Here is a 26,403-nt window from a genome sequence, read left to right as displayed (position 1 = left end):
GGAGAGAGAGAGAGAGAGAGAGCAGGGAGGGAGAGAGAGAGAGAGAGAGAGCAGGGAGGAGAGAGAGAGAGAGAGAGAGAGAGAGAGAGAGAGTTTTTCCAGAGGGCGGAAACTTGGGTCCAATGTCTTTCCCAAGTCCTGATTGCCATGACATGGGGAGGTGATCAGTAGTGGACGGTGGGAGATTGTGATGATGGTTGTGTGGGTGCCGGGTGTTTATGGCTGCACACATCCATTTCCCCCTCCCCCATACATGGACCATGTGGGTATGTCACTGGTGGAGGATTCCACAGTGGTGGAGCAAGTACATGTTGTTATGGGTAAGATGCATACGTTGTTGATTGGGTGGGTGAGGGCGTTTAGTGGTGGGCAGAGCCACAGGATGGTGTGGCCTCCTTGTTCTCCATTGGGGGCTGTAGGGTTGCCCTGCCGCCCTTCATGGTGGTGGAAGTCTGGTCATCCGAGGTCCCGCCGGGAAAGCTGGAAGGTGCCTCTTGCTCCCTCTGCTGGCCCCCTGGTGGCCAGGGGTTAGGGCTGATCTGGGGCAGATTGCCAGTGGTGGTGGCTGTGCTGTCCATTGACCGCTATCCCTGCAGTGGGTATGCTCCCACTGGGTGTGTGTGAACCCTCCCTGGGGCATCACATTGGTCCCAGAAGCGCAGGCTACATGATCAGGTAGCCCGCTGGATCTGGGCGTTTCCCACGTGGGTTTTCCTTTGGCATTGTCAGTATACATGTAGAACCCGGTATCATTTCTCATTCTATCATTAGCATACATGATACATTGCCTCCGACCGCAACTAGCTGACTCAACATTGTTATTTCTCTTTACACCTTCACATGTGTCAGTTACAACACTTTCCTATGTACTATCAGTATCTCTGTGCATGGTTACCTGCCTTTGTTAGTTACGTTTGTCTTGTTAGCATTACTGGCATCACTGTTCAACAGTACATTTATATACCTGCCCCTGTAATTGTTTTGGGTTGCCGGTCTCCTTTAAGGAGGCCTTGCAATCTTTACGCCAATCCGGTTCGCCGCTCGGTAACACTTGTTGATCCCTCAACGCTGCCCCTCATGGTCTGGTCGCGGCCATCTTGATTTCGGGTGCTTTGCCTCGTGGTGCGGGCGCCATCATCTTTCTCTCCACGAGGTAGGATGCGGTGATCTTTTTCTCCCCAGGTTCTGCCACGGACGCCGGGAATCTACCTTCTGCGCCAATCTTCTTCCCTCGGAGTCCTGCCACTGGAGCCCGGAAGGTGAGGTCTGGTTATTCAGGTTGGATCATCTCGCTGTTGAGTTGTGCAGTCTGTGTCGTCGTCGTCGTGCAGTCGAGTCGGACGGTAGGATTTTCAGGTGCTGCGATGGATCCAAGTTTGGGGCTGCGTAGGATGTCGATCGCTGGGGCCTGGAGACCTTCGTCGCTCCAACAGATTTGAATTTGCTTCATCCATCTTCTTCCCAGCAGCGTTGGACCATCACCGGCAACAATCCACAAAGGAAGCTTGTGCATCGCGCTGCCATGGGACACCTGGACCTCCACGCTGCCAACGACTGGGATGATGCCTTTTGTGCAGGTGAGCAGCTTTGCCTGGATTGGGGACATTTTGGGTCGTTTGGCGGGGTTGTCCCAGAGTTTTTCAAAGGCCATCTGATTCATCAGCGTCTGGCTCGTCCGTGTCGATCTTGGTCGAGACTTGTACCCCGTTGATTTCTACTTCCATTTTCCACGGGGAACTCTCGGTGGAGCAGGTATACACTCCGTGCACCTCCTCCACAGGCTGAGCCGCTTCATCTTCATCAGCGTTGGAGCCCCGGTGATCGGCCAACTCTTCAGCGACTCGGTGAGTAAAACTTCTTCTACACATTTGCTGAAGGTGACCTTTAGTGTTGCAGCCTCTGCAGGTATAGTCTTTGTATCAGCACTGGTGGGCCCTATGGTTTCTCCACAGCGCCAGCACGGGGCTAGCTGGTTGGCCCCATGTGGCGGACTTAGGGTTGCGGGACTCGGGGCAGCAGTCTTGCCTCTGAAAGGCGCCATTCGGTTCACTGTACTCGTCGGGTTAGAGTCCTGGGTGTGAGTCATCATCCTTTTGGAATTGCAGACTGAAATCATGAATGCCTGGTTCACTTTGATTGCCTTCTGCAGGGTGACCGTAGTGTCCGCAGAGAGCAGTTTGTGGAGGAGGCCCTCGTGGCCGAGTCCAATAATGAAGATGTCCCTTAGTGCTTCGGTGAGGTGATCGACAAAATCACAGGGTGCAGCCAATATTCTCAGATCTGCAGCATATTTAGCAATTTCTTGGCCTTCGGGCCGCCGGTGGGTATAGAACCGGTGTCTGGCTGTGGGGATGCTCTCTTTAGGTTTGAGTTGTTCTTGTATTATAGTCATGAGGGTTGTCATCTTCACTGGGGTTAGCAGGTTCCCGACAAAGCCGTGGACATTGGGCCCACAACTGCTGAGCAGGATGGCTCTGCGCTTGTCCACCAGCGAGGTCGGTGAGTCCCCAGCCAGGTCGTTCGCGGTGAAAAAGCGTTCTAGCCTTTCCACAAAGGCATCCCAATCTTCCCCATCAGCGAATTGTTGGATTGTGCTCAGGTTAGACATATTGTGCGTGGAAATTCGTAACCTCGTCGCCAGTTATAGTATATGCAAGCACTCTAATAATGACTCCACGAGGTAAGGGTATAATACTTGAACTGTAGTGACCTTAGTTCTTTATTGCAGCTCCTAGAGTGAGTACACCAAAAGGTGAGCTCCCTTTTATACTTGGTTGCCTGCAGTGTACAGGTGACCCGTAGGTCTCCAGCAGTAGCACCCTCTGGTGGTACAGGTATGGTGTATACAGAGTGAAGGTACATTCAGTGGTCTAGTGTTACAGTACATAAATTAACATACATACAGAACACTGGCAACACCTCGATTTTAAAATTCTCATACAAAAGTAAAATACTATGGATGCTGGAAATTTGAAATAAAACAGAAAATGCTGGAAATACTCAGTAGATCTGGAAGCATCTATGGAGAGAGAGAAAGTGTTAATGTTTCAGGTCGATGACCTTTCATTAGAACTGGAAAAAGTTAGATGTAACAGGTTTTAAACAAGTGCAGAGGCACGGAAAGGGGGGAGGGAAGAACAAAAGGGAATGTCTTTGATAGGGAAGAAGGCAGGAAAGATTAAAAGACAAATGGGATGATGGTGCAAGGCAAATGGAGATGGTAATGGGACAAGGCAAATGGAGATGGTAATGGGACAAGTAAAGAAACAAAAGGTGGGTCTAGACAAGGTGTAAATGGGAATAGCAGTCATCAAAAGCGGCCGTCCGAAAAAGTGGGGGCAGAGGTTATGATCTGAAATAGTTGAACTCAAGGCTGAGTCCAGAAGGCTGTAAAGTGCAGAATCGAAAGATGAGGCGCTGTTCCTCGAGCTTACGTTGAGCTTCATAAGAGCAGTGTAGCCTCGAGGCTGAGGACAGAGAGGTCAGAGTGGGAGTGGAGTAGAGAATTAAAGTGACAGACGGCAGAAGCTATACTAAACTGAAAGTAGTACAAGTAAATCATCGTTTCACCTGGAAGGAGTGTTTGGACAGTGGGAAGAGGGGAACTAAAAGGGCAGGTATTGCATCTCCTGTGCTTGCACGGGAAGGTGTCGTGGGAAGAGGAGGGACTGTTGGGGGTGATTGAAGAGTGGACCAGGGTGTCACAGAGGGAACGATCCCGTCGGAATGCTAAAAGGGCAGGGGAAAGGAAGATGTGTTTGGTGGTGGGATCTCGCTGGAGGTGGCAGAGGATGATCCGTTGAATGTGGAGGCTGGTGGGGTGGAAGGTGAGGACAAAGGGAACCTTATCGTGGTTCTGGGAGGGAGGGGAAGGGATAAGAGCAGAAGTGTGGGAAATGGAACAGACACAGTCAAGGGCCATGTCAACCACGGTGGAGGGGAATCCTCGGTTGAGGAATGAAGGAAGACATTTCGGAAGCACTGGTATGGAAGGTGGTATCATCAGAACAGATGTGATGGAGATGGAGAAATTGGGAGAATGGAAGAGAGTCCTTACAGGAAGTGGGGTTCGAGGAAGTGCAGACAAGGTAGCTGTGGGAGTCAATGGGCTTATAGTGGATATTGATCGATAGCCTATCCCCAGAAATGGAGACAGAGAAATCCGGGAAGGGAAGGGAAGAGTCAGAGATGGACCATGTGAAAGCGAGGGAAGGGTGCAAATTGGAAGCAAAGTGAATTAAATTTTTCAGTTCAGGGTGAGAGCAGGAACAGCACTGATACAGTCATCAATGTACCAGAAAAAGTCGTGAGGGAGGGGACCCGAGTAGGACTGGAACATATCCCAACATAAGGCATGCATAGCTAGGACCCAGGCGGGTTCCCATAGAAACACCGTGGAGTGGAGTCGAAAGAGAAGTTGTTCCATAATAACAAGTTCAGCCAGGAGGAGGAGGGCGGTGGTGGATGGGGACTGGTTGGGCCTCTGTTCAAGGAAGAAGCGGAGCACCCTCAGGCCATCCTGGTAGGGGATGGAGATGCAAGGGATTGGATGTCCTTGGAGAAAAAGAGACAGTTAGGACTAGGAAACTGTTAAAAGTAGCAGAAGGCACCGAAAGAGTTGTGGATGTAGGTGGGAAAAGATTGGACAAGGGGAGAAAAAAAGAAGAATCGAGATAGGCAGAAATCAGATCCGTGGGACAAGAACAGGATGACAATGGGTCTACCAGGGCAGTCCCGTTTGTGGATCTTAGGAAGGAGGTAGATGCATGCTGTGCAGGGTTGAGAAACTATGAGGTTGGAGGCCATGGAGAGGAGATCTCCAGAGGAGATGAGGTCAGTGACAGTCTTGGAAACTATGCTGTGATGGGGTAGTGGGGTCATGGTCCAGGGGGAGGTCGGAGAGTTCAGCCGCCACAAGATAAAAATCGTTTCTGATTCGCCAACTCTGTTTCGCTCTGCACAGATGTTGCTTGACCTCTTGAGTATTTCCAGCATTATCTGTTTTTATTTAAAATTCTCATCCTTGTTTTTAAATTCTTCTATGGCCCAATCCCTCCCTATCTCTAACGTCGTCCAACCAACAACCAATGTCCCCTGTACGCTGCACTGCCTCCTGACAACCATCAGATCTCTGAACTCCTCCAATTCTGGCCTCTTGCACATTCATGATTTTCTTAACTTCACCAGTGGCGGTATTGCCTTCAGCTGCCTATGCCCTAAAGTCTGGAATTCCCTCCCTAATACTTGCTGCCACTCTCTCTTCCTTTAAGACGCTTCTTAAAACCTCTCTCTTTGACCACGTCCTAATATCTAATGTCCTAATCCTAATATCTCATATGGCTCGGTATTAAATTTTAGTTGATAATCACTCACATGAAACGCCTTGGGACGTTTGACTATATTAAAGGTGCTTATATTGGTGCAAATTGTTGCTGTTGTTCGGCTGGGTTGCGCAGATATTACATGTAAACAAGCGGAAATTTGACCCCTTGATTTCAATCCAGTTTAAAACAGTCAAGTATAGTCAGATTAGCCGAGCTATCTGTCCTGGATCAGTACTCATCCCTATTTTTAACTGGGATGGAAACATGTACAGAATGCCAAGCATTTAATTATTTTCTGTTGTTTTGGAGTAGGAGAAAGAAAAAAGACTATAGCTGTGAAGGAGCGGTACACCTTTCAAATTTGGCATGATCAGTACTTTCTTGCGGTATTGTTGAAAACAAAATGCCAGTTAAAATGATTTGTAATTTTAAGCAAAGCCTATTTGGTGTGATTTGTACCACGAGAATTATTCAAATTACACTCCATAGACTGCATTGAAAAATACAATAGTAGAAAGGTCCACATAACCCATTTGCAACAATAAATAAATGCACTCAATTCTATTTACCATGTTTTAAACAAATAAACTCTATAATTACAGAATTTTGTCAGAAGAATAATTTAGTCATTTATTTCAGTTTTCATATTCAGCTATTTCATGTAAAAAGGAAAACTTCTGAAAAGTTTGGAATAAAAGGTTATCAATGAATGCTGGACAAGATTTGTGTTTACAATAAGCTCTATAGGTATCAGAAAAGGATACTTGTGTTAACCAGCATGAATTTAATTACTAATGCTTCAACAGGGGACCAACAGACTAATAATGGGAACTCTGCTGCCACCAACTGGTGCCTCAATCTTCAACCTGTCTTATACTTACTTACCTCTGCGTGTATTTGTACAACATAATTAACAAGAAAGGTACACGGCCTATAACAAATTTAAACAATAGGATGTGTCTCAACCCAACTGAAGGAGGACATTATTCACCAAGAATGAGACCCTCCCCTTTCATGGGTAATCGTTTAATTCCACCAAAGCTCATGTCAGATGCAAGGCAAAGTGTGGAAATGTTACCCTTTATTCAAGTGAGTATCATGCAGATTTTATATACTTTTTATATATAAAGCTGATGTACAACGGTGTTTTTCCACAGTTAGCCAGAGGTGTTTTTTTTATTATAAGTACAGGTACATGCTTAGTAGTGTTATCAGGGACAATTATTTATGAGTATTGGCTACAGCCTTGGGATGTGACAGTAATGGGAAGAGGGAGCACAAAGTCTGGAAGCAATGGGCTTAGACCTGGGATCAAGGAGCACTGGGAAGGGAAGGGAGAAAGGTAGTAAAGGGGGCTTGTTTAAGTATGGTAGTGGAACAGGGTCTAGCAACCTTAAGGGGAGGGGCTTCAACAGAATGTGATCCAAACTGCCCTTGGCTCCTTTTAGATACCTCCTACTGCATTCCTACCTTTTAGCCTTCTTCTCCTGACCCGTTCATGATTATTTTTGAGCAGTCACTCGCCCTCCCACAATGTTTTCCCCGTTGTTAGCTAGTCCCTGCCTTTAAGCACTAAATATTAGTGCAACTGCCAATTTAAAGGGGCCAATTTTCCACATGGCCGATTGTTGGCACAGTTGTAAAGTACGATCGATTTTTTAGTGGCCGACTACACCAAAAAAAAAAGTTGCAAGTTTTGCCGGAATAAACTTTCATTTTGGAGCGGCGCAGATTGTCCTTAAGCTCTGTGGGTGGAGCTTAAGGTCTGCGCCAGGCTAACGCGGGACACACTGAAGGGCTGAGGCTGCAAAGTGTGTCGAGCCCCAGTGCTGTTGCTTTCCCTGGGCCGAATGGCCCCAGCTCCTGGTGCCGTGTCTTCTTCCCTCCCTCCCAAACCTAACTCAGCTCCGCTAAAACAATAGCGTCTTCTCTGTGCCGATTTTCTTTAAGTTCAGGTAAGGTTTTTCAGAACGGTACACTGCGCCGTTTTTGAAAAAATCCTAGTTGGCCAAACTTGCTTAAATGGCCAGAAATGGCACTGCCGGCACCCCAAGTGACGTCAAAAAATCAGGAACTAAAAAAAAATCGTCCGTAAATAGTTTAGGATGGCGCAGAAACTAAGCGAAACTTGTAGATTTTAATCTGTTCCATTAAAAAAAAGATGCCAAAAAAAGGCACAGAATGGTGGCGAAAATTCAGCCCAAATGTCTAACATTAATTTCCATAAACAAGAATTACCTCAAAACAGTTATCAAGTTACCGTTAAGACCTAAAGAGGTTTACTGTCTTTTTCAGAAGAGATGGATTTTCTAACTGAATCTGGAGTTAAATTAAAGAAGAAAGGGCCTTACTGTGACCAACATAGATATAGTGATTCAATTCATTCTTATGTTCAAGTATTTTTGACAGTAAGTCTGACTAGTCATTCAGGATACTTGTTTTTGATAAATACAGCTTGTTAGGCTATAGGCTACTTAAGAGTCAACTACGTTGGTGTGTTATAGGCCAGAGAAGATAAAGGTTCCTTCCCTAAAAGGCATTGGTGAACCATTTGGGCTTTTATAATAATCTGGCAGTCACTTTTACTGATACCAGATATATATGTATATATTATATTATATAAAAAAACTGAATACAAATTCACTGGATTCTTCGATTTACCAGTCCGGTAACATAACCACTATACTAGCATACAGGAATTAAGTGTGACAAACAGGATAAGAATGCAAGATACAAAATTATAAGATATATTTTTCTGGAGTGAGTTTGGTCCAGTACCTTTCAGACATTACATCTGCATATATACAAATATCTTGCAGCTAACTAGACCAAGTTCCATTTTTATAAAATAGAAACAAACCACAACTGAAGAGGGAGGAAATGTACAGATCAGACATCAGAAAAGCCGACAGAAAAACTAAGAATTGCTAAGTGTATATTTAAAAAAACAAATTAAGCATGAGTAGTCAATAAAACCTACCAACAAAAAAAAAGGAGGGAAACCAAGCTAATCATTCCAAATATTTAGTTTCTCATCGAATCGGAGGAGTAATTTCTGGAAAGGAGTTTTGTAACACAATAAAGGCATAACAAATGCCTTTCAACAAAAGCATTTGAAGAAAATGATTGAATTTACCATTGCAATAGTATTTTCTATGTCTGATGTTCCACTAAGACTGTTTTTGATGAGAAGCCTGGTGCTATTTAGAAATTCATGGGGCTTCCCAGAGCTAACATGCTAGCTGGAGGGACTCAACAAGGCAACAGGTTACGACTTCCAACGTGCAGCTGTGTTTGTGATACCCAACAATGTTTTTATGACCAACATCAGAGAGCATGGTAGAATATGCCATTTGTTAGCACTACCCTACTATCCATCAATGGAGAAAGAACAACCATCCCCAAGAGAAGCCAGTCTTAGAAGACAGATCAGGTCATTTTAATTTATTTTTGAATAAGACCAAAACAATGGGCCCAAGTTTCCACATGATTCGCGCCTGATTTTTTAGGAACAACTGGTGGAGAACGGACTATTTTAGAAATCGCAATTCTCCACATTTTTTTTTCTGCAGTTCTAGTCAGGTAGAACAGTTCTAGTTTAGAACAGAATTTTTTCTTCAAAAGGTGGCGTGTCCGGCCACTGACGCCTGATTTGAAAGTTTCCAGTGAAAATGTACTCCAAACTAAAGTAGAATGGAGCCAGTGAAGATTTTTGTAGAACTGAAAAAACCTGTTCTACACATTAAAAAATCAGGCGCAGGTTACAAATTAGGCGTCCAGAACGAGGTGGGGGGGGAGGGGGGGGGAAGGGAACTCATTAAATTCGGCAATAAATCCTTATTTATACTTCTACAAATATTATACAAATAAATCCAACCTGAATAAACATTTATAAGCCACGAAAAGATTAAATAAACTATCTTCCTACCTGTGTGAAAGTGCTTCAGCCAGGGAGAATTCTGCAGCCGTTCGTGCCGCTGAGCGGGAGGGGGAGAGAGAGAGAGAGAGGGAGAGAGAGAGAGAGAGAGAGAGAGAGAGAGAGAGAGAGAGAGAGAGGGGAGGGGGGGGGGGGGAGAGAGGGAAGGGAGAGAGAGAGAGAGAGAGGGGAGAGAGAGAGGAGGCGGAGTGAGAGGGAGAGGGAGAGGGAGAGAGAGAGAGGGGAGAGGGAGGGAGAGAGAGAGAGGGGAGAGGGAGGGAGAGAGAGAGAGGGGAGAGGGAGGGAGGGAGGGAGAGAGAGAGAGAGAGAGAGAGGGAGAGGGGGGGCATCGGGTCGGGGAACAGGAGCGTGGGTCGGGTCAGTCGGGGGGGGGGGGGGGGGCGGGTGTCGGATCGGTGCGGGGGGAGCGGGTCCCGGGGCGGAGCGGGTGTCGGGTCGGGGAGCGGGTGTCGCGTCGGGGGGGGGGGGGAGGGGGGGGGGAGGGGAGAGCGAGTGTCGGGTCTGGTCAGGCGGGGAGCAGGAGCTGGCCGTGGGAGGAGCCCCAGTGAGGCCATTGGGCCAGGGCTAGGGGCTGCGTGCTTCGGGCCCCTCCCACACAGTTCGGCGCCTGGAGCTACTGCATTTGTGTGCCGACTGTAGCGTGCATGTGCAGAGGTCCCGGCACTGTTTTCAGCGCCGGGACCTGGCTCCGCGCCCCCACAGCTCGTGCTGACTGCGCCAAGGGCCAGAGGATCTGTAAATAGGTGCAGACTACCGAGGATTTTTTTAGGCGCCGTTTTAGGCGTGAAAAACGGGCGCCCAGCTCGGAGGGGCGCCCGTTTTTTTTCTTGTGGAAACTTGGGCCCAATGTTATGCATTAACTTAGGAATGTTTTCTGAAGTAGCTTTCACAACCTACATTAAATGTTATCTTCAAAACAGTTTATTTAACAAATACACATGTTACACACTTAATTTTGGCATTGTTTAATTTATAGTAATTTATTTTAAGTGATTAGAACAGGTGCATTTCGTGTATTTGTTTCCGAGACAGAACAAACAGCAGCAGAGGGAACAGCAAAACTGGGAAGGAGAGTATCGTTACGTAAATTTGGAGGAAAATACTGATCAATAGTCTTGGTTTTAAATATTTTTATTTAAGCTTAAACATTTTAGTAACACTAGGCAGCAATATTTGATTAAAAAACAGGAAAGTACCAATTTCTTCAGTTTCACATTGCTCTATTGCCACGCTTTAGACAGGATATTTCGCCTATTTGAGGATTATTGTAGGATTATATTTCAAGAGCTCTTGCCAGATGTTAGTCTCATGCACTACACAAAGGTCAGCAACCACAAGCAAGCTCTCTCGCTCCCCATGATTCAAAGCATGACCTACTGCATAAAGTGATCTCAACTAGCACGCCCTGAGAGAACAATGGAACAGTTTATTGTCTCTGACTTTACACGTCGGCTTCTACTACACACCCATGCCACTTCTGAGGAAGGTTAATATCCGTTACGCCAGACAATTTCATATCAGACTGAATTTCCAAACAGGGTTATTCATGTGCATAGTCTTTTACAGTAGCAGTAAAATGTAGCAGCTGTTGAAGATGGCACAAATAATACAAATGTCTTTAATCTGTCTATAAAAGAGTGAAACAGACAAAACTGTTGTTTTGAGTTTCTCGGAATGTCTTTTTTTGTGCAGGCATTTGACAGACAGACAGAACGGTGACTTCATACAAATCCTGTCTTGTAGTTGTTTCAGAATTATGTAGGAATTCCTAACTACATTATTTACTTCTTGTCTCCACATCCATTGTGCCTCAGTCAAAAACCGTAACTAACTAGAATATCAGAAATATCCAAGACTATTACTTCTTGCACTCTGAAGCTCAGCCTCGCCTTTTGATTAGCAAATCTGTTGGTCCAAGGTAAAATGGTCTCTAACTACATCAATACAAATAGAAATGGTCTATTGAAGACAACATGAGAGGGCAGTCTAAACTAAGGTTGCCCTGAATACATTCTAATGTTTTCATTTATTCCTAGGCAATGAATTAAGTGTTCCTAGCACTTGGCTTATTGCTTTCACTCACACTCTGGCCTGAAAATGCAGTTGTGCAGCAACCATTTTACAGTTGTAAAACAGGTCCATTTTGGTGGTTGGCGTGCACACATTCATTTCGTGCTGGAAGTACACCGCCCTCCATTATAGATTGGGCTCCTCCATGGAAGTTCTGGGGATGTGCTAGACATATTGAAGAGCCTCATTATAATGTTTAAATAAGGGCCCTTGTAGCAGCTTTTGGGGAAATTGGTCTGCCCAGTGCCTGACTCTCCATATGATAAAATCGCTCACAAACTCACTCACTAACAGACAGGAAGGCTGTTTAGCAGTGCGATTTAAAGGACTCATCCACTATATATAGGTTAGTTGCCGATTTGTCCTTTCAGACTGCTGGTTAATTTCTGGGTGTTTATTTTGCATATTTTCTGCCTTCTACAACTGATTTGTGACCTCTGCAACTTTTTTGATGGTCCTGGCCTGTTGTTGTCTGCCTCAAAACAGTTTTATTGCAGCTGTGGGTGGTCTGGTAGGTCTGCCTTTGGAGCTGGACCAACCAAGAAAAGATAGGAGGGCATTCCACCATACCCACAGCGGATCTTCAGAGAGCATTTCTTCCACCTTAACTTCACTAAGGTACAATGTTTCAGACACCTTCGCTTCACCAAGGAAGCTTTCACTGAGCTATGTCACCTGCTGCAGCCTCGAACCAGGGCATGGACAGCACTGCCTTTGGCTGTCAAGGTCACTTTATGACACAAAACCCTTCCAAGCTGCAGCAGGTGCCATCAGCAACATCTCCCAGTTTGATCACCATTGTATCAGGGTGCACTAGGCTCCGTGCATATTGCAGGCTTCCCCCGGAGTCCAAGGTGACAGATTGCACCCAGATTGCCTTGCGTGCTCCCCATCACCATCATAGCATCTTTCTGAATAGAAATTGATTCTACTCCCTCCCTCAACGTCCAGCTTGTTTGTGACCACAGGCAGCAGTCATGATTCATTCATCCTGCGCCACATCTCTGTGCTGCCTTTATTCCAGCCAGGCCGTCACGTCATCGGCTGGTTACTGGGCAACCAGGGGTGTCCCCTTCAGACATGGCTCGTGATTCCTGCCAGGAATCTGGGCACAACTAGAGAGATGGCGTACAAGAGCCTTGCCATCACCAGAAACATCATTGAGTAGACATGCTCAAGCATCACTTCCACTACCTGGACTATTTGGGAGGAGCTTTACAGTACAACCATGACTGGGTTTCCAGATTTGTGGTCGCGTGCTGCATACTCCATAACTTTGCAATAATGAGGGATCAGTCCTTACCACAACCTGGGCAGTGAAGGAGGAGGAAAAAGATAACTTTTACTACGTTATAGGTGCTATATAAATGCAAATTGTTGGTGTTGAAGAGCATGAGCGACATCAACCACCAGTGCCCCTAGCTGGCAGAGCTCTTGGAGACCAGCTCGTCCAAGAGTGCTTCAAATGCACCACTGCTCCCACTCCAAATACATCAACAGTCCTGCAATCTTCATCACCACCGGCCTGACTACCAGCATCAGATTCCCTTCCTTCAGTCCAGGCTAATGGGTCTCGCTCTCACTTCACTACAAATATTACCACCAAAGCCAAAAAATAAATTAAGCTAACAACTCAATTCCAACCGTATATAATATTTAACAGGAATAATTAAGAACAACCCTTGTGCTCATTTACCTCTCCTAATGCTCCTACGAGGTGTTTCCCCATGGAGCCAAGGCCACTCTTGTGGGACTGTGCCTCAGTGCCTCACTATGGCTCTGCGTGAAAACCATAGAAGTGATCCGACACTCTGGTGGCGCCTGTCAACACTGCCTCCCGCTGCCAAGATGGCAGCCATCTGAGCTTCCATGGATGCAGTGAGGTGCCACGGAAGATGTCAGCAGAGGTTCCATCATGGCTGCTTCAAGATTCTCCTTAAGGATCACCTCTGTGACAAGCCCTCTTAATATTTCTTTCCTTGGTGCCTTGGGATACTTTTCTACGCTAAAGGTATATATATATGCATATTGCTGTTGCACTGAGCAGAGAAAACACTTTATTTTCCAGGAACAGTCAAAAATCAGTTATTTCACTAACCTGAGGCTAGCATGCACAGCAGGATAACAGCACAGGTAAACAAAATAAATCAGTAGAAACAGAAATACAGAGCTGTTTCCTTACCAGAATTTAGAATTTGTTCAACCAAATGTGCCTTTTGTGATGCTAAGGCTTCTTTCAAAGTGCATGCCTCTTTATCATTTTTTGACAGCTCAAATATTGAAGATTTGTCTCTTGAGTCAGTTTTTGCTTGATATGTCTTCACTGGCTGAAAAAAAACATAATGACACTACTAAGCATATAGGAGAAAAGTAGAATTGAGGAGTGAAGAAGTAAACACTGTTCATTATTACAGAAACGTAAGCCATTGGCCTGGATTTTGTGGTCAGCGACGAGGGGATGGCACTCGCCACTGGCCTCGAAAAAAGCTGCACACAATGATTTAGCGGGCTCTAGAGGGCAGATTTCCTCTTTTCCGATATCAGTTTCAATTTGGCACCTTCTACAGGGAATCTACGGCATCCAGCAACAGGGCAGGCAGCAGGCAGATCGATCAGTCAATCAGATTGAAGAATTCTCAGACAGCAAAGCAAGAAATAAAAAGCAGGGAATATAAATCACATTTAAATCATTGTACAGAAAGCAAAATAAAGATTGGGATATGCACATGGGGTTAAGGGAGAAACGTAAATATCTGAACAAAGGCAAAAATATTTTATTAAAAATCTGCAACTTTTAGATGTTCTTCTGAGGAAATGAGACTCCACACTTTTTAAAATTAGCTTTTCAGGAGCAGAGAGGTTGTTCAGCAGTAATTATGACAATGCGGCATTAAAACCTCAGTTACTACTGATTGAACAAGGCTTATCATTTTCATTGGTCCTTACAGCGAGAAAAGTGCATAAAAAGTTGAAGTTCTTGACAAATCAGTAGGCCTGAAATTCCGGCTTCGCTGGGTCCATATGGAATATGTACGGACCCGGAGAGGCTCCGCAAAAGCCGGTTTTCAGCACGCAATGCACATGCGCCAAAAACTGGCTTTTCCGATCTGTTAAGTTCTGGCTTGACAGATCCTCTGCATCACCGCAGCCAGGACATTCGCATGGGCAAGATTGTGCTATTTGCCCATGTCTTGCCCAGCGAATTCCTTAAACTTTTACGCCTGGTAAAAGCAGGCACATAGCCTACTTTTACCAGCGTAAGAATTTTAAAACATAAAAAACTTAACATTTTAAAACACATTTTTTATGTAAAAACCCTGTTCACCAAGGTAAATTTATTTTAAACCCTAATTACAACATATCAAAAAAAAAAAATCGGAAAAATATATATTTTTCTAACACTTCATTAACTTTAATTTAAGTTTAATATGTGAGATGTTTTTAAAAAAAATTTTTGTGTTTGGGTGTTGGGGGAGGTTCTCATTCATAATGGAACATGGAGATGGCAGAAACTCTGAACAAATATTTTGTATCAGTCTTTACGGTAGAGGACACGAATAATATTCCAACAGTGGATAGTCAAGGGGCTATAGGAGAGGGAGGAACTTATCACAATCACAATGGAGGTGGTACTCAGTAAGATAATGGGACTAAAAGCAGATAAATCCCCTGGACCTGATGGCTTGCATCCTAGGGTCTTGAGAAGTAGCAGCAAGGATAGTGGATGCATTGGTTGTAATTTACCAAAATTCCCTGGATTCTGGAGAGGTCCCAGCAATTTGGAAAACTGCAAATGTAACCCCCTATTTAAAAAAGGAGGCAGACAAAAAGCAGGAAACTATAGACCAGTTAGCCTAACATCTGTGGTTGGGAAGATGTTGGAGTCCATTATTGAAGAAGCAGTAGCAGGACATTTGGAAAAGCAAAATTCAGTCAGGCAGAGTCAGCATGGATTTATGAAGGGGAAGTCATGTTTGGCAAATTTGCTAGAATTCTTTGAGGATATAACGAACAGGGAGGATAAAGGGGAACCAGTGGATGTGGTGCATTTGGACTGCCAGAAGGCATTTGACAAGGTGCCACATAAAAGTTTACTGCACAAAATAAAAGTTCACGGGGTTGGGGATAATATATTAGCATGGATAGAGGATTGACTAACTAACAGAGAACAGAGAGTCGGGATAAATGGTTCATTCTCGGATTGGCAATCAGTAACCAGTGGGGTGCCGCAGAGATCAGTGCTGGGACCCCAAATGCTTACAATCTATATTAACGACTTGGAGAAAGGGACTGAGTGTAACGTAGCCAAGTTTGCCGACGATATAAAAATGGAGGAAAAGCAATGTGTGAGGAGAACACAAAAAATCTGCAAAAAGACACAGACAGGCTAAGTGAGTGGGCAAAAATGTGGCAGATGGAGTATAATGTTGGAAAGTGCAAGGTCATGTACTTTGGCAGAAAAAAAATCGAAGAGCAAGTTATTATTTAAATGGAGAAAGATTGCAAAGTGCTGCAGTATAGCAGGACCTGGGGATACTTGTGCATGAAACACAAAAGGTTAGTATGCAGGTACAGCAAGTGATCAGGAAGGCCAATGGAATCGTGGCCTTTATTGCAAAGGGCATGGAGTCTTGCTAGTTATACAGGGTATTGGTGAGGCCACACCTGGAACACTGCGTGCAGTTTTGGTTTCCATATTTACGAAAGGATATACTTGCTTTAGAGGCAGTTCAGAGAAGGTTCACAAGGTTGATTCCAGAGATGAGGAGGTTGACTTATGAGGAAAAGTTGAGTAGGTTGGACCTCTGCTCATTGGAATTCAGAAGATTGAGCGGTGATCTTATCGAAACGTATAAGATTATGAGGGGGCTTGACAAGGTGGATGCAGAGAAGATATTTCCACTGATGGGGGAGACTAGAACCAGAGGGCATTATCTTAGAAAAAGGGGTCGCCCATTTAAAACTGAGATGAGGAGAAATTTCTTCTCTGAGGGTTGTGGATCTGTGGAATCCGTTGCCTCAGAGCTGTGGAAGCTGGGACAGTGAATAAATTTAAGACAGAAATAGACAGTTTCTTAAACAATAAGGGAATAAGGGGTTATGGAGAGCAGGCGGGGAAGTGGACCTGAGCCCATGATCGGATCAGCTATGATCATAGTAAAAAGTGGAGCAGGCTCAAGAGGCCATATGGCCTTCTCCTGCTCCTATTTCTTATGTTCTTATAATGACCCTGAAATTCCGGCCTCGCCGGGTCCGTACGGAATATGTACCGGCGAGACCTCGCAAAAGCCGTTTTTTCTCGATCGGTCAAGATATTGCTCGACAGATCTTCCGCATCCCTGGGAGAAGGACATCCGCGCGGGCGAGATTGAGCTATTTGCCCAACTCTTGCCCAGCGAATGTCCTTCAAATTTTTATGCCTGGTAATAGCCTACTTTTACCAGCGTAAGAGTTTTAAAACATAAAAATACAATTTAAATACACATTTTTATAGTAAAAACCCTGTCCATTAAGGTAAATTTATTTTAAACCCTATTAAAACACATTTTTTTAACAATCCCCAAAATCTATTTTTTTGGTAAAACATTTAATTAACTTTAATTTCACTTAATTTTAAATGTGTGGTGTTTTTTTTATTTATTATGTTGTGTTTGGGTGTTTTAGGGGGTTATTCTCATTGATAGTAATGGGAACTTGTAAAATTGCAGTTCCCATTACTATCAATGAGAAAGTTCCCATTACTATCAATGAGAATACTGTACTGTGATTGGTTGTCCAGGCCCACGTGACTCCAGCTTCAACGTCTGTATAGAGAAGATGTGGACGCGCTGCGAAGCATGTGGAAAGGCAGCCTCCGACCGGAATCCAAGGCGCCGCCGGGACCACCAGATACATTTGTAGTGAATATTCGGGTCGGAGGCATTCGTCTGAAGAAATCCTCCAACCAGAATTTCAGGGCCAATAATGAGAACTCGTACTTATGGAGTTCCCATTATTATTAATGAGAATACTGTACCTTCATTAAGCTGTCCAGTGCCACGTGACTCCAGCTTCTCCCTCCATATCTCCAAGACGTGAACGCTCTCCAATATGCAGCAAGAGGCCTCCTGTCATGTATGTAACCATTATGTAACACCATTATATTACTGTATACACTCAACCTGGATGCACACCTTGATCACAAGGGGCGAACTTGTGGGAGACACTCCTTACCTGATCACACAGGTATAAAAAGGGAGGTCCCACGCAGGGATCGTCTTTGGAGTCCTGTGAATAAAGAGTTACGGTCACAGAGTGACCTTGTCCCCAGAATGTGCCTCGTGTGGTTTCATACTGTAGAGTAAGGACTTTACACTGGCGACGAGAAACAGGAATTCACGACCCAGGAGAATGGTCACCGGTAGCACAGAGGAACGGTACTGTGTTGGGGAAGACTGGGACGATTTTGTCGAGAGGCTTCAGCAAAGCTTCGTTACAAAAGAATGGCTGGGGGATGCAGCGGCCGACAAGCAAAGGGCTCATCTTTTGACCAGCCGCGGACCAAAGACTTACACACTCATGAAGGACTTACTAGCATCCGAAAAGCCGGCCTTTGAAGAACTTAGCAAACTGATCAGGGAGCACCTCAAACCGGCGAGCAGCATACATATGACCCGACACAGATTCTACACCCACCGACGTCGTGAGGACAGAGCTTCGTAGCGGACCTCCGGCATTTGGCCAGCCTCCACGTTCACAGACGCCTGCAGGGGGGAGATGCTAAGGGACTTCTTTAACGAGGGCAGCGGTCATGTGGAAATTTTCCGGAAATTAATTGAGAACAAAGATTTGACCTTAGAAGCGGCGGCGTTGTTAGCTCAAACTTTCATGGCGAGGGAGGAAGAGACGAAAATAATATACGCGCGCAATTCTGCCTCTAACGCGGCGATGGATCAGGGAGTCAACTTCATCGATGCGACTCAAAGCCCCGCAGGCAGGCAGGGGCAGTCCGACACTCCCCAGGCAGCAACAGACCCCAGAGTAGGACTTCAACAGAGACAATGGCAGGCTGAACGTACATCCACGCTATCACAGCGGACAATGCAGCCCGGGATGGGGCCGTTGACACCCACTAATAGGGTACTTAAGAGCAGTCAAAGGGACAGTCAGCGCGGAATGCCTCCCCATAGTCCCTTTGGTCCCAACAATGGAAACTTTAACTCATGCTGGAGGTGTGGGGGAAAACACTCAGCTAGTTCTTGCAGATTTCAACAGTTTGTCTGCAGGAACTGCAATCTCAGTGGCCACTTAGCTCGAATGTGCAGGAAGTCTGCAACCAGACTAATATATGAGGCGGATGGAACAGAAGAGGGTTCTTTGAGGCAGGATGACTTTTGGGGCAAATCGATGGACGCCGAGGTTCAGCGGGTCCATGTGGCGAATATTCACAGTTCATACACCAAAACACCACCAATGATGATGAGGATTTTATTAAACGGTATCCCAGTACGCATGGAGCTGGACACTGGGGCCAGCCAGTCACTCATGATCGTTCAGCAAATTGAGAAGCTATGGCCACTTAAAGCCAGTAGACCCAAATTAGCACGTATTGAGACACAATTATGGACTTACACTAAAGAAATCATTCCGGTGCTAGGCAGTGCAATGTTGGCTGTCACACACAATGGGTTAGTGAATCGGCTGCTGCTCTGGATTGTCCCGGGCAATGGTGCCGCACTGTTGGGGAGGAGCTGGTTAGCCGAGATGAATTGGAAATGGGGGGATGTTCACGCAATGTCATCTGTGGAGCGAAGTTCGTGCTCACAAGTCCTACAGCAATTCGATTCACTATTCCAACCTGGCGTCGGGACTTGCAAAGTAGTGATACACATCACCCCGGACGCCAGGCCAGTGCACCACAAAGCCAGAGCGGTGCCGTATGTGATGCGGGAAAAGATCGAGAGCGAATTGGATCGGCTGTTGAGAAAGGGCATCATCTCGCCTGTTGAATTCAGCGACTGGGTGAGCCCCATCGTTCCCGTCCTAAAAGCGGATGGCTCAGTCAGGATCTGAGGCAACTACAAGGCCATCAATCGGGTGTCCCTACAAGGTCAATACCCGCTCCCGAGAGCGGAGAACCTCTTCGCCACACTGGCAGGTGGCAAGCTGTTCACCAAGTTGGAGGACCTCACTTCAGCCTATATTACCCAGGAACTAGCCGACAAATCTACACTACTGACCACCATCACCACGCACAAGGGACTGTTCGTTTATAACAGGTGCCCGTTTGACATTCGATCAGCGGCCGCGATTTTTCAAAGAAATATGGAAAGCCTGCTTAAATCCATTCCTGCAATGATCGTATTCCAGAACGACATCCTCATCACGGGTCGAGACAGCAATGAACACCTCCACAACCTGGAAGAAGTGCTACGCCGACTGGGTAGGCCTGCGACTCAAGAAGTCTAAATGTGTGTTCTTAGCTCCTGAGGTTGTGTTTCTGGGCAGGAGGGTTGCTGCAGATGGGATTAGGCCCACTGAATCCAAAACAGAGGCGATTCGACGAGCACCCAGGCCCTGCAACACATCGGGGATGTGTTCATTCCGGGGACTGTTGAACCATTTCGGGAACTTTCTGCCGAACTTGAGCACATTGTTGGAGCCGCTAGACGTGCTCCTGCGTAAGGGTTGCAATTGGTTTTGGGGGGACTGGTTTTGGGGGCTTTTGATCGGGCGCGAAACCTACTTTGTTCAAACAAGTTGTTTACCCTGTATGACCCCTGTAAAAAAAAAAATTGTTTCTGACATGTGATGCATCGTCCTATGGGGTTGGGTGCATGTTGCAGCAGGGCAATGCTGAGGGTCAACTACAACCTGTGGCTTATGCCTCCAGGTCGCGCTCTCAAGCAGAACGGGGATATGGGATGGTCGAGAAGGAAGCGCTTTCAGGTGTCTATGGTGTAAAAAAAATGCATCGGTACCTCTTTGGTAGGAAGTTTGAATTAGAGACAGACCTCAAGCCATTAACATCCCTGTTGTCAGACAGCAAGGCTATCAATGCCAACGCATCTGCTCGCATATAGCGATGGGCTCTCACGCTGGCTGCTTATGACTACTCCATCCGGCATCGGTCCGGCAGAGAATTGCGCTGACGCGCTCAGCGGGCTTCCACGGGCCACCACTGAGGGGGCAGTGGAGCAAAGCGCCGAGATAGTCATGAATGTCGATGCCTTTGACAGCGCAGGCTCCCCCATCACAGCCCACCAGATCAAAATCTGGACAGAGATGCCTTCCTATCCCTGATTAAGAAATGTGTCCTGACTGGTGATTGGGCGCCCGCACACGGAGCATGCCCCGAGGAGGTCAGACCGTTCCACAGACGGATGGATGAGCTGTCCATCCAAACCGACTGCCTACTATGGGGCAGCCGGGTAGTTATGCCCCAGAAGGGCAGGGAGGCATTCATCAGGGAACTCCACAGCAAGCACCCAGGCATTGTGCTGATGAAGGCCATTGCTCGGTCACACGTTTGGTGGCCTGGAATTGATTCAGACCTGGAATACTGTGTTCGCAGGTGCACGACGTGTGCCCAGCTGGGTAATGCCCCAGTGAGGCCCCGCTCAGCCCGTGGCCCTGGCCCACCAGGCCATGGTCACGCATTCATGTTGACTACGTGGGCCCGTTCATGGGAAAGAGGTTCCTTATTGTGGTAGATGTGTACTTGAAATGGATCGAGTGCATCATTCTGAATTCATGCACATCTTCCACCACCGTGGAAAGCCTATGTGCGATTTTTGCAACCCATGGCTTGCCGGACATCCTGGTTAGTGATAATGGCCCATGTTTCACAAGCTACAAATTCTGAGAGTTTATGTCAGGCAATGGCATCAACCACGTCAGGACTGTGCCGTTCAAGCCGGCCTCCAATGGCCAGGTGGAACGTGCAGTCCAAATCATTAAGCAAGGTATGCCCAGGATTCAAGGACCCTCCCTACAATGCCGCCTATCGCATCTCCTGCTGGCCTATCGATCCCGACCGCGCTCGCTCATGGGGGTCCCGCCCGCAGAGCTACTCATGAAATGGACACTCAAAACTCGGTTGTCCCTCATTCACCCAGTCCTGACCGACATAGTTGAGGGCAAGCGCAAGTCACAAAATGAGTACCATGACCGTAATGCGAGGGGGAGATGTATAGAAATAAATGATCCTGTATTCGTCCTCAATCACACCATGGGGCCCAAATGGCTTGAGGGCACTGTAATTGACAAAGAGGGGAATAGGGTCATTGTGGTAAAACTCAACAATGGTCAGATATGCCGTAAGCATCTGGACCAAGTTAAAAAAAAAAGGTTCAGCATCGACACGGAGGAACCTGAAGAAGACAATGAGATGGAGCTCACAACACCGCCAGTGAACGAGCAACAAGAGCAATCAGAAGAATGCACAGTCCCTGCGGTCAGGCCGGAATCACCACAGGTGACAGACACTCACGTCAGTGTCCAACAACCAGAGCCCCAACTGCGGCGCTCCATGAGGGAGTGTAGACCACCTGAAAGACTAAACCTATGATCCCAATAAGACTTCGGGGGGGTGGGGGGGGGTGATGTCATGTATGTAACCACTATGTAACACCACTGTATTACTGTATACACTCAACCTAGATGCACACCTTGATCACAAGGGGTGAACTTGTGGGAGAAACTCCTTACCTGATCACACAGGTATAAAAAGGGAGGTCCCACGCAGGGATCGTCTTTGGAGTCCTGTGAATAAAGAATTAAGGTCACAGAGTGACCTTGTCCCCAGAATGTGCCTCGTGTGGTTTCATACTGTAGAGTAAGGACTTTACACCTCCAACCGGAATCGCTGGAGGGCACAGGAGCAAGAGGTAGGTGCGGGTCTTTTTCCTTATCAGGCGAGCGCCTGTGGGAAGCCCAGAATCGGGATTTCAGGCCCAGTGATTTCTAATGATTCCATCTGCGAAGACTACAACAGCACACACTGTGGAGGAGCAGGGCATCACCAACAGCAACCTCTGCAGATGCCAAAAGTTGCTGTCAGTTTTGCATAGTAATAACGGAGTGCGCCTACAGCCTCACCGTTATTACTACCGCAAATTCCGGTCAATGTCTTTCTGCTTGTTTTCCGTTGATTCCCCCTTTCATGGTGACCAGTGGAATGATACAGGGGCAGGAGTGGATGTGGGACAAGAAAGGTATAAAGCACCCACTTTTGCCAACTAAATAAATGTCCTCAGACCTTGACTCACCACCACTGATGCTACTTTACTATTCTGTAATGTTGTTACTCAGTGTAACAGTATCTTTTAATAAAAATGTAAGTGTTATGTCAATAACTGCAAAGTGTACCCATGGATAATTGATAAATTTAACACAGTTTTCATTTTTAAATACCCATTTGCTTTATAAACTAACAGTGCTCATGTACAAATCCTAGTCCCCACTCCCAAATTGACCTCCACTGTTCATCTTTATGTAGCATCAGTACTACAACATTGTCAGGCTAATAACTGCTGTGGGAATCACAAGAGTGCCCACCCCTTCCGCCATAATACCCACTTTAATTTCTCCCAAAGCCTAAACATTAACAGAACATTAACCATATTATCAATCAGAATTTACAATTAAAAAAAATTGATTTAAGTTACGACGACCTTATTCAAAGCCAGAGAATTTAACTGTCAATGATCATGACAACCTAAGATTGCTTGAAATATCTTAAGAGTCAGAATTAATTTTATACATTTGATCTACAGTATTTTAGAATTAGGCAGTCCCTCGTATCAAGGATGACTTGCTTCCACACCAAAAAGGGATGAGTTCACAGGTGTTTCAATGAGGGACCTGACATTCTAGGTCCGAACTACATATTGAACTACACAGGAAGATGCCTGTGCGTGGATTCTTTTAACGTGGGGTAGCCGTTGCACACCAGCCACCACACGGGCTTGACAGAACTAGGTCTTGATCCAGTAGCAAGAGTTAACCAAGACGACTGGAGACCAAGCTCTGCTGCACGGACATAGTGCGCACACATACTGCTTATGCAACATACTGTCAACACAAAATCATCTGATGGATTTGTATTTTTTTTCTGTATAACACAAAGTCAAATGCCAAAATCTTGTTAGGTATATGACAGGAAAAGTCACACAATTTTGTACCACTTGCCATACCATAATAACTATGTTCATAGCTGAAAGATCAAAATAGACCATTGTAATCTGTCTTTTTTCTTGATTGCACTAACACAAAAGGTAAGGCCTCTAGTAAATTCTTCTATAAAATTTGGCATGAGTACATATGTGGAACAAGCAAAACAAAAAGGCAACTACAAACTAACATGACTGGTAAAATAAAAAGGATGTCACCAAACCAACTCAACTATAATTGGAAGACATGGGTAAATATATTAAATACATTACTTCAAAAACCAGCAGATAAACATAACATGCTGTCAATTATTCAACATACAGTTTGCTAGTACTTGGTATGTTAAATTACTTTAGTATGCCTATGAACACAAATAAGACAACTGGGTGCAGTTTAATAAAACTACTTATGGAATAGGCCTAAACCACTAGAGTCTGGCACAGAACGCTTTCAAAAATTGTGAAGACAAAATTATCAAGAGGTTTTGATCTACTATGCGTAGAAACGATGAGGTGGTTGACTACAAACATGCGCCTGCAATAGAACTCTCTTTCAAATGCCAAGAAAATCAAACAAATATAAAGCTAGTACTGTTAGTAGTCTGATTTGCCAGCTCATTAGCAGTAAGTGAACTGCACGTACCACTGTATTTATAAATAAATCCCTTAGAGCGCTAAAGATTGAGACACAAGTGTATTTAGAAAACAGAAATGAAAATTTGAACTTTATAAACTTCACTCTCCCATCTAGAACTCTTCTGCTTCGGTTTTCTTTTACACTGCCACATCATTGCGCAAACAATTAAAAAAATTACTGCAGTTTAACAGTTCTGACAAGTAACAAAGCTACATTCTGCAATAAGGTCGAATCTAAAATAAGCTGCTTTTATATTAAAAGATGTTAATTTGGGTACCTGGTACCAATGTCTGTGAGCCAGCCCTGGCAGTTACATTCTGAAATCTGGCTCCCTTATCCTGGTAGACCTATTGATTTCCTTTGGATCTACAAGACTGTTGCCAGGATAAGGAAGCTAGATATAGCACCGTGAACACTGTAAACTGTTTTACTGGTGCTAGAGATCCAGAATCTAAATTAGGCAGTTATAAAAAGATAACCCACAAGACTGATAGATGAAGCCAATGAGTGGGCAAGAGTTAAAGCAAACATTAACATTTCAAGTCATTAAACAACAAACAGTAAAAGCGCTGTACAGTAAGCTTCATCTTTGATGACGAAAAACAAGATATGATCTTCACTGGTTAACAATTCATTCATTCTAACTGTAAATTTTAACAACCAACTATAAAAGCAGTTTATTTACCACCAACATGCAGCACACTCTGCAACAGTGATTCACTCACTAAGCAGACAACTAAACAAATAAGTATACTGTATTTGCTGCTAACGATGCGGTCTCCTCTACATTGGGGAGACCAAACGCAGATTGGGTGACTGCTTTGCAGAACACCTCTTCAGTCCGTAAGCGTGATCCTGAGCTTCTGGTCATGTGTCACTTTAATTCTCCACTCCACTCCACCCTCTCTGTCTTTGGCCTCTTACATTATTCCAACGAAGCTCAACGTAAGCTCGAGGAACAGCACCTCATCTTTTGATTAGGTACTTTACAGCCTTCTGGACTCGACATCGAGCAACAATTTCAGACCATAACATATGTATGTATGTATGTATCTCTCTCTCTCTTCTCTTCTCTTCTCTCCTCTCCTCTCCTCTCCCCCCCCCCCCCCATAGCAGCTGTTGATGATTCTGCCATTTCCATCTCATCTAGACTCATTTGTTTCTTAATTTTCCCCATTACCATCTCCTTCTGCCTTACATCATCCCTTTTGTCTTTTAATCGGCCTTCCATCCTATCACAGAGCTTCCCTTTTGTTCTTTCCCTCCCTCCTTCCCTCCTTCCCCCCCCACCCCACTTTCCTTGTCCTTACACTTGCTTAAAAATCTGTTCCATCTCTAATTTTTTCCAGTTCTGACGAAGGGTCTTCAACCTGATACGTCAACTCTGTTTCTCACTCCGTAGATGCTGCCGGACCTGCAGAGTATTTCCAGCATTGTCTGTTTTAATTTCAGATTTCCAGCATCCGCAGTATTTTGCTTTTGTATATTATTAAACAAACAAGGATGGTCTCAAATAACTGGTCACCTCCAAAGCCCAAAATAAAATGCTGAAAGGATATAAATCTCTTTTCAAAAAATGTTCTTCTGCATCCTCCTTTTTACCATTAATTTTTTTCCTCTCTTGAAAGCTTGGTTCTTGCTGGCGTATGCTTCCACAGCGCTGGCACCCTCAAGTATCTTATCCAAATGGCCATTCTTCATGTATGCCAAGACAGTAAGTGTTGGCAGGCTATTGGACAATCAGCCAGTTTGGGCCCACAGCCAAGTCAGATCTGGGTCTCACCTGACCTCCACACATGCGCATTTCCTCGCAAGGGTGGTTGGTCACAGGAACTCTTGCTGATTTTCCTCTCCTTGATCTAGAGCTTGTCGATTGCAGTGACCTTACTCAGGACAGACTAGGGATCAAACATATCCCTTCAAGCTGGTATATATAGCTCAGTTAATTATTGGTTTAGCTAGCTAAGTCATCAGGGATCCTACTTCTGAGAATTATTAATAAATCACAAGTTTATTATTTTATTTTACAAATGTGAGTGATTAGAGGCTTTGGAACTCATGCTCTACTGCAAAGCAATCTTCTATCCATTTAGCCTAGTCTGCTAAATTAACTTCAATTCTATTAAAATTAGGCAACAACGCATGTTGTACGTCCTATCACATCAAAAAGCAGTTTGGGACACGATAAAGCTGAATACCATAGCAGAGACTTAACCTTAAGGTTCAGTAACCACTTTATTTCTGGCATTAGACTGCGGGTATTTAAGCAAACATAAAATTGTT

The 26,403-nt window shown here is 45.2% G+C and overlaps 1 protein-coding gene across 2 annotated transcripts in view; it reads right to left on the bottom strand.

Moving 5' to 3' along the window:
* Window positions 1-26,403, bottom strand: part of asz1 (ankyrin repeat, SAM and basic leucine zipper domain containing 1) — a 129,009-nt gene that overhangs the window by 95,193 nt on the left and 7,413 nt on the right. For both annotated transcript variants that reach the window (XM_070901617.1, XM_070901618.1), the window contains exon 2: window positions 13,514-13,658. In XM_070901617.1, coding sequence (XP_070757718.1) covers window positions 13,514-13,658 — 145 coding nt within the window. The remainder of the gene's footprint in view (window positions 1-13,513; window positions 13,659-26,403) is intronic.

Source organism: Pristiophorus japonicus, chromosome 15 (genome assembly GCF_044704955.1).
Source record: "Pristiophorus japonicus isolate sPriJap1 chromosome 15, sPriJap1.hap1, whole genome shotgun sequence".
In the NCBI taxonomy this organism is placed as follows: domain Eukaryota; kingdom Metazoa; phylum Chordata; class Chondrichthyes; family Pristiophoridae; genus Pristiophorus; species Pristiophorus japonicus.
The sequence above is the reverse complement of the archived record's forward strand: the minus strand, read 5'-3'. Positions and strand labels throughout refer to the sequence as shown.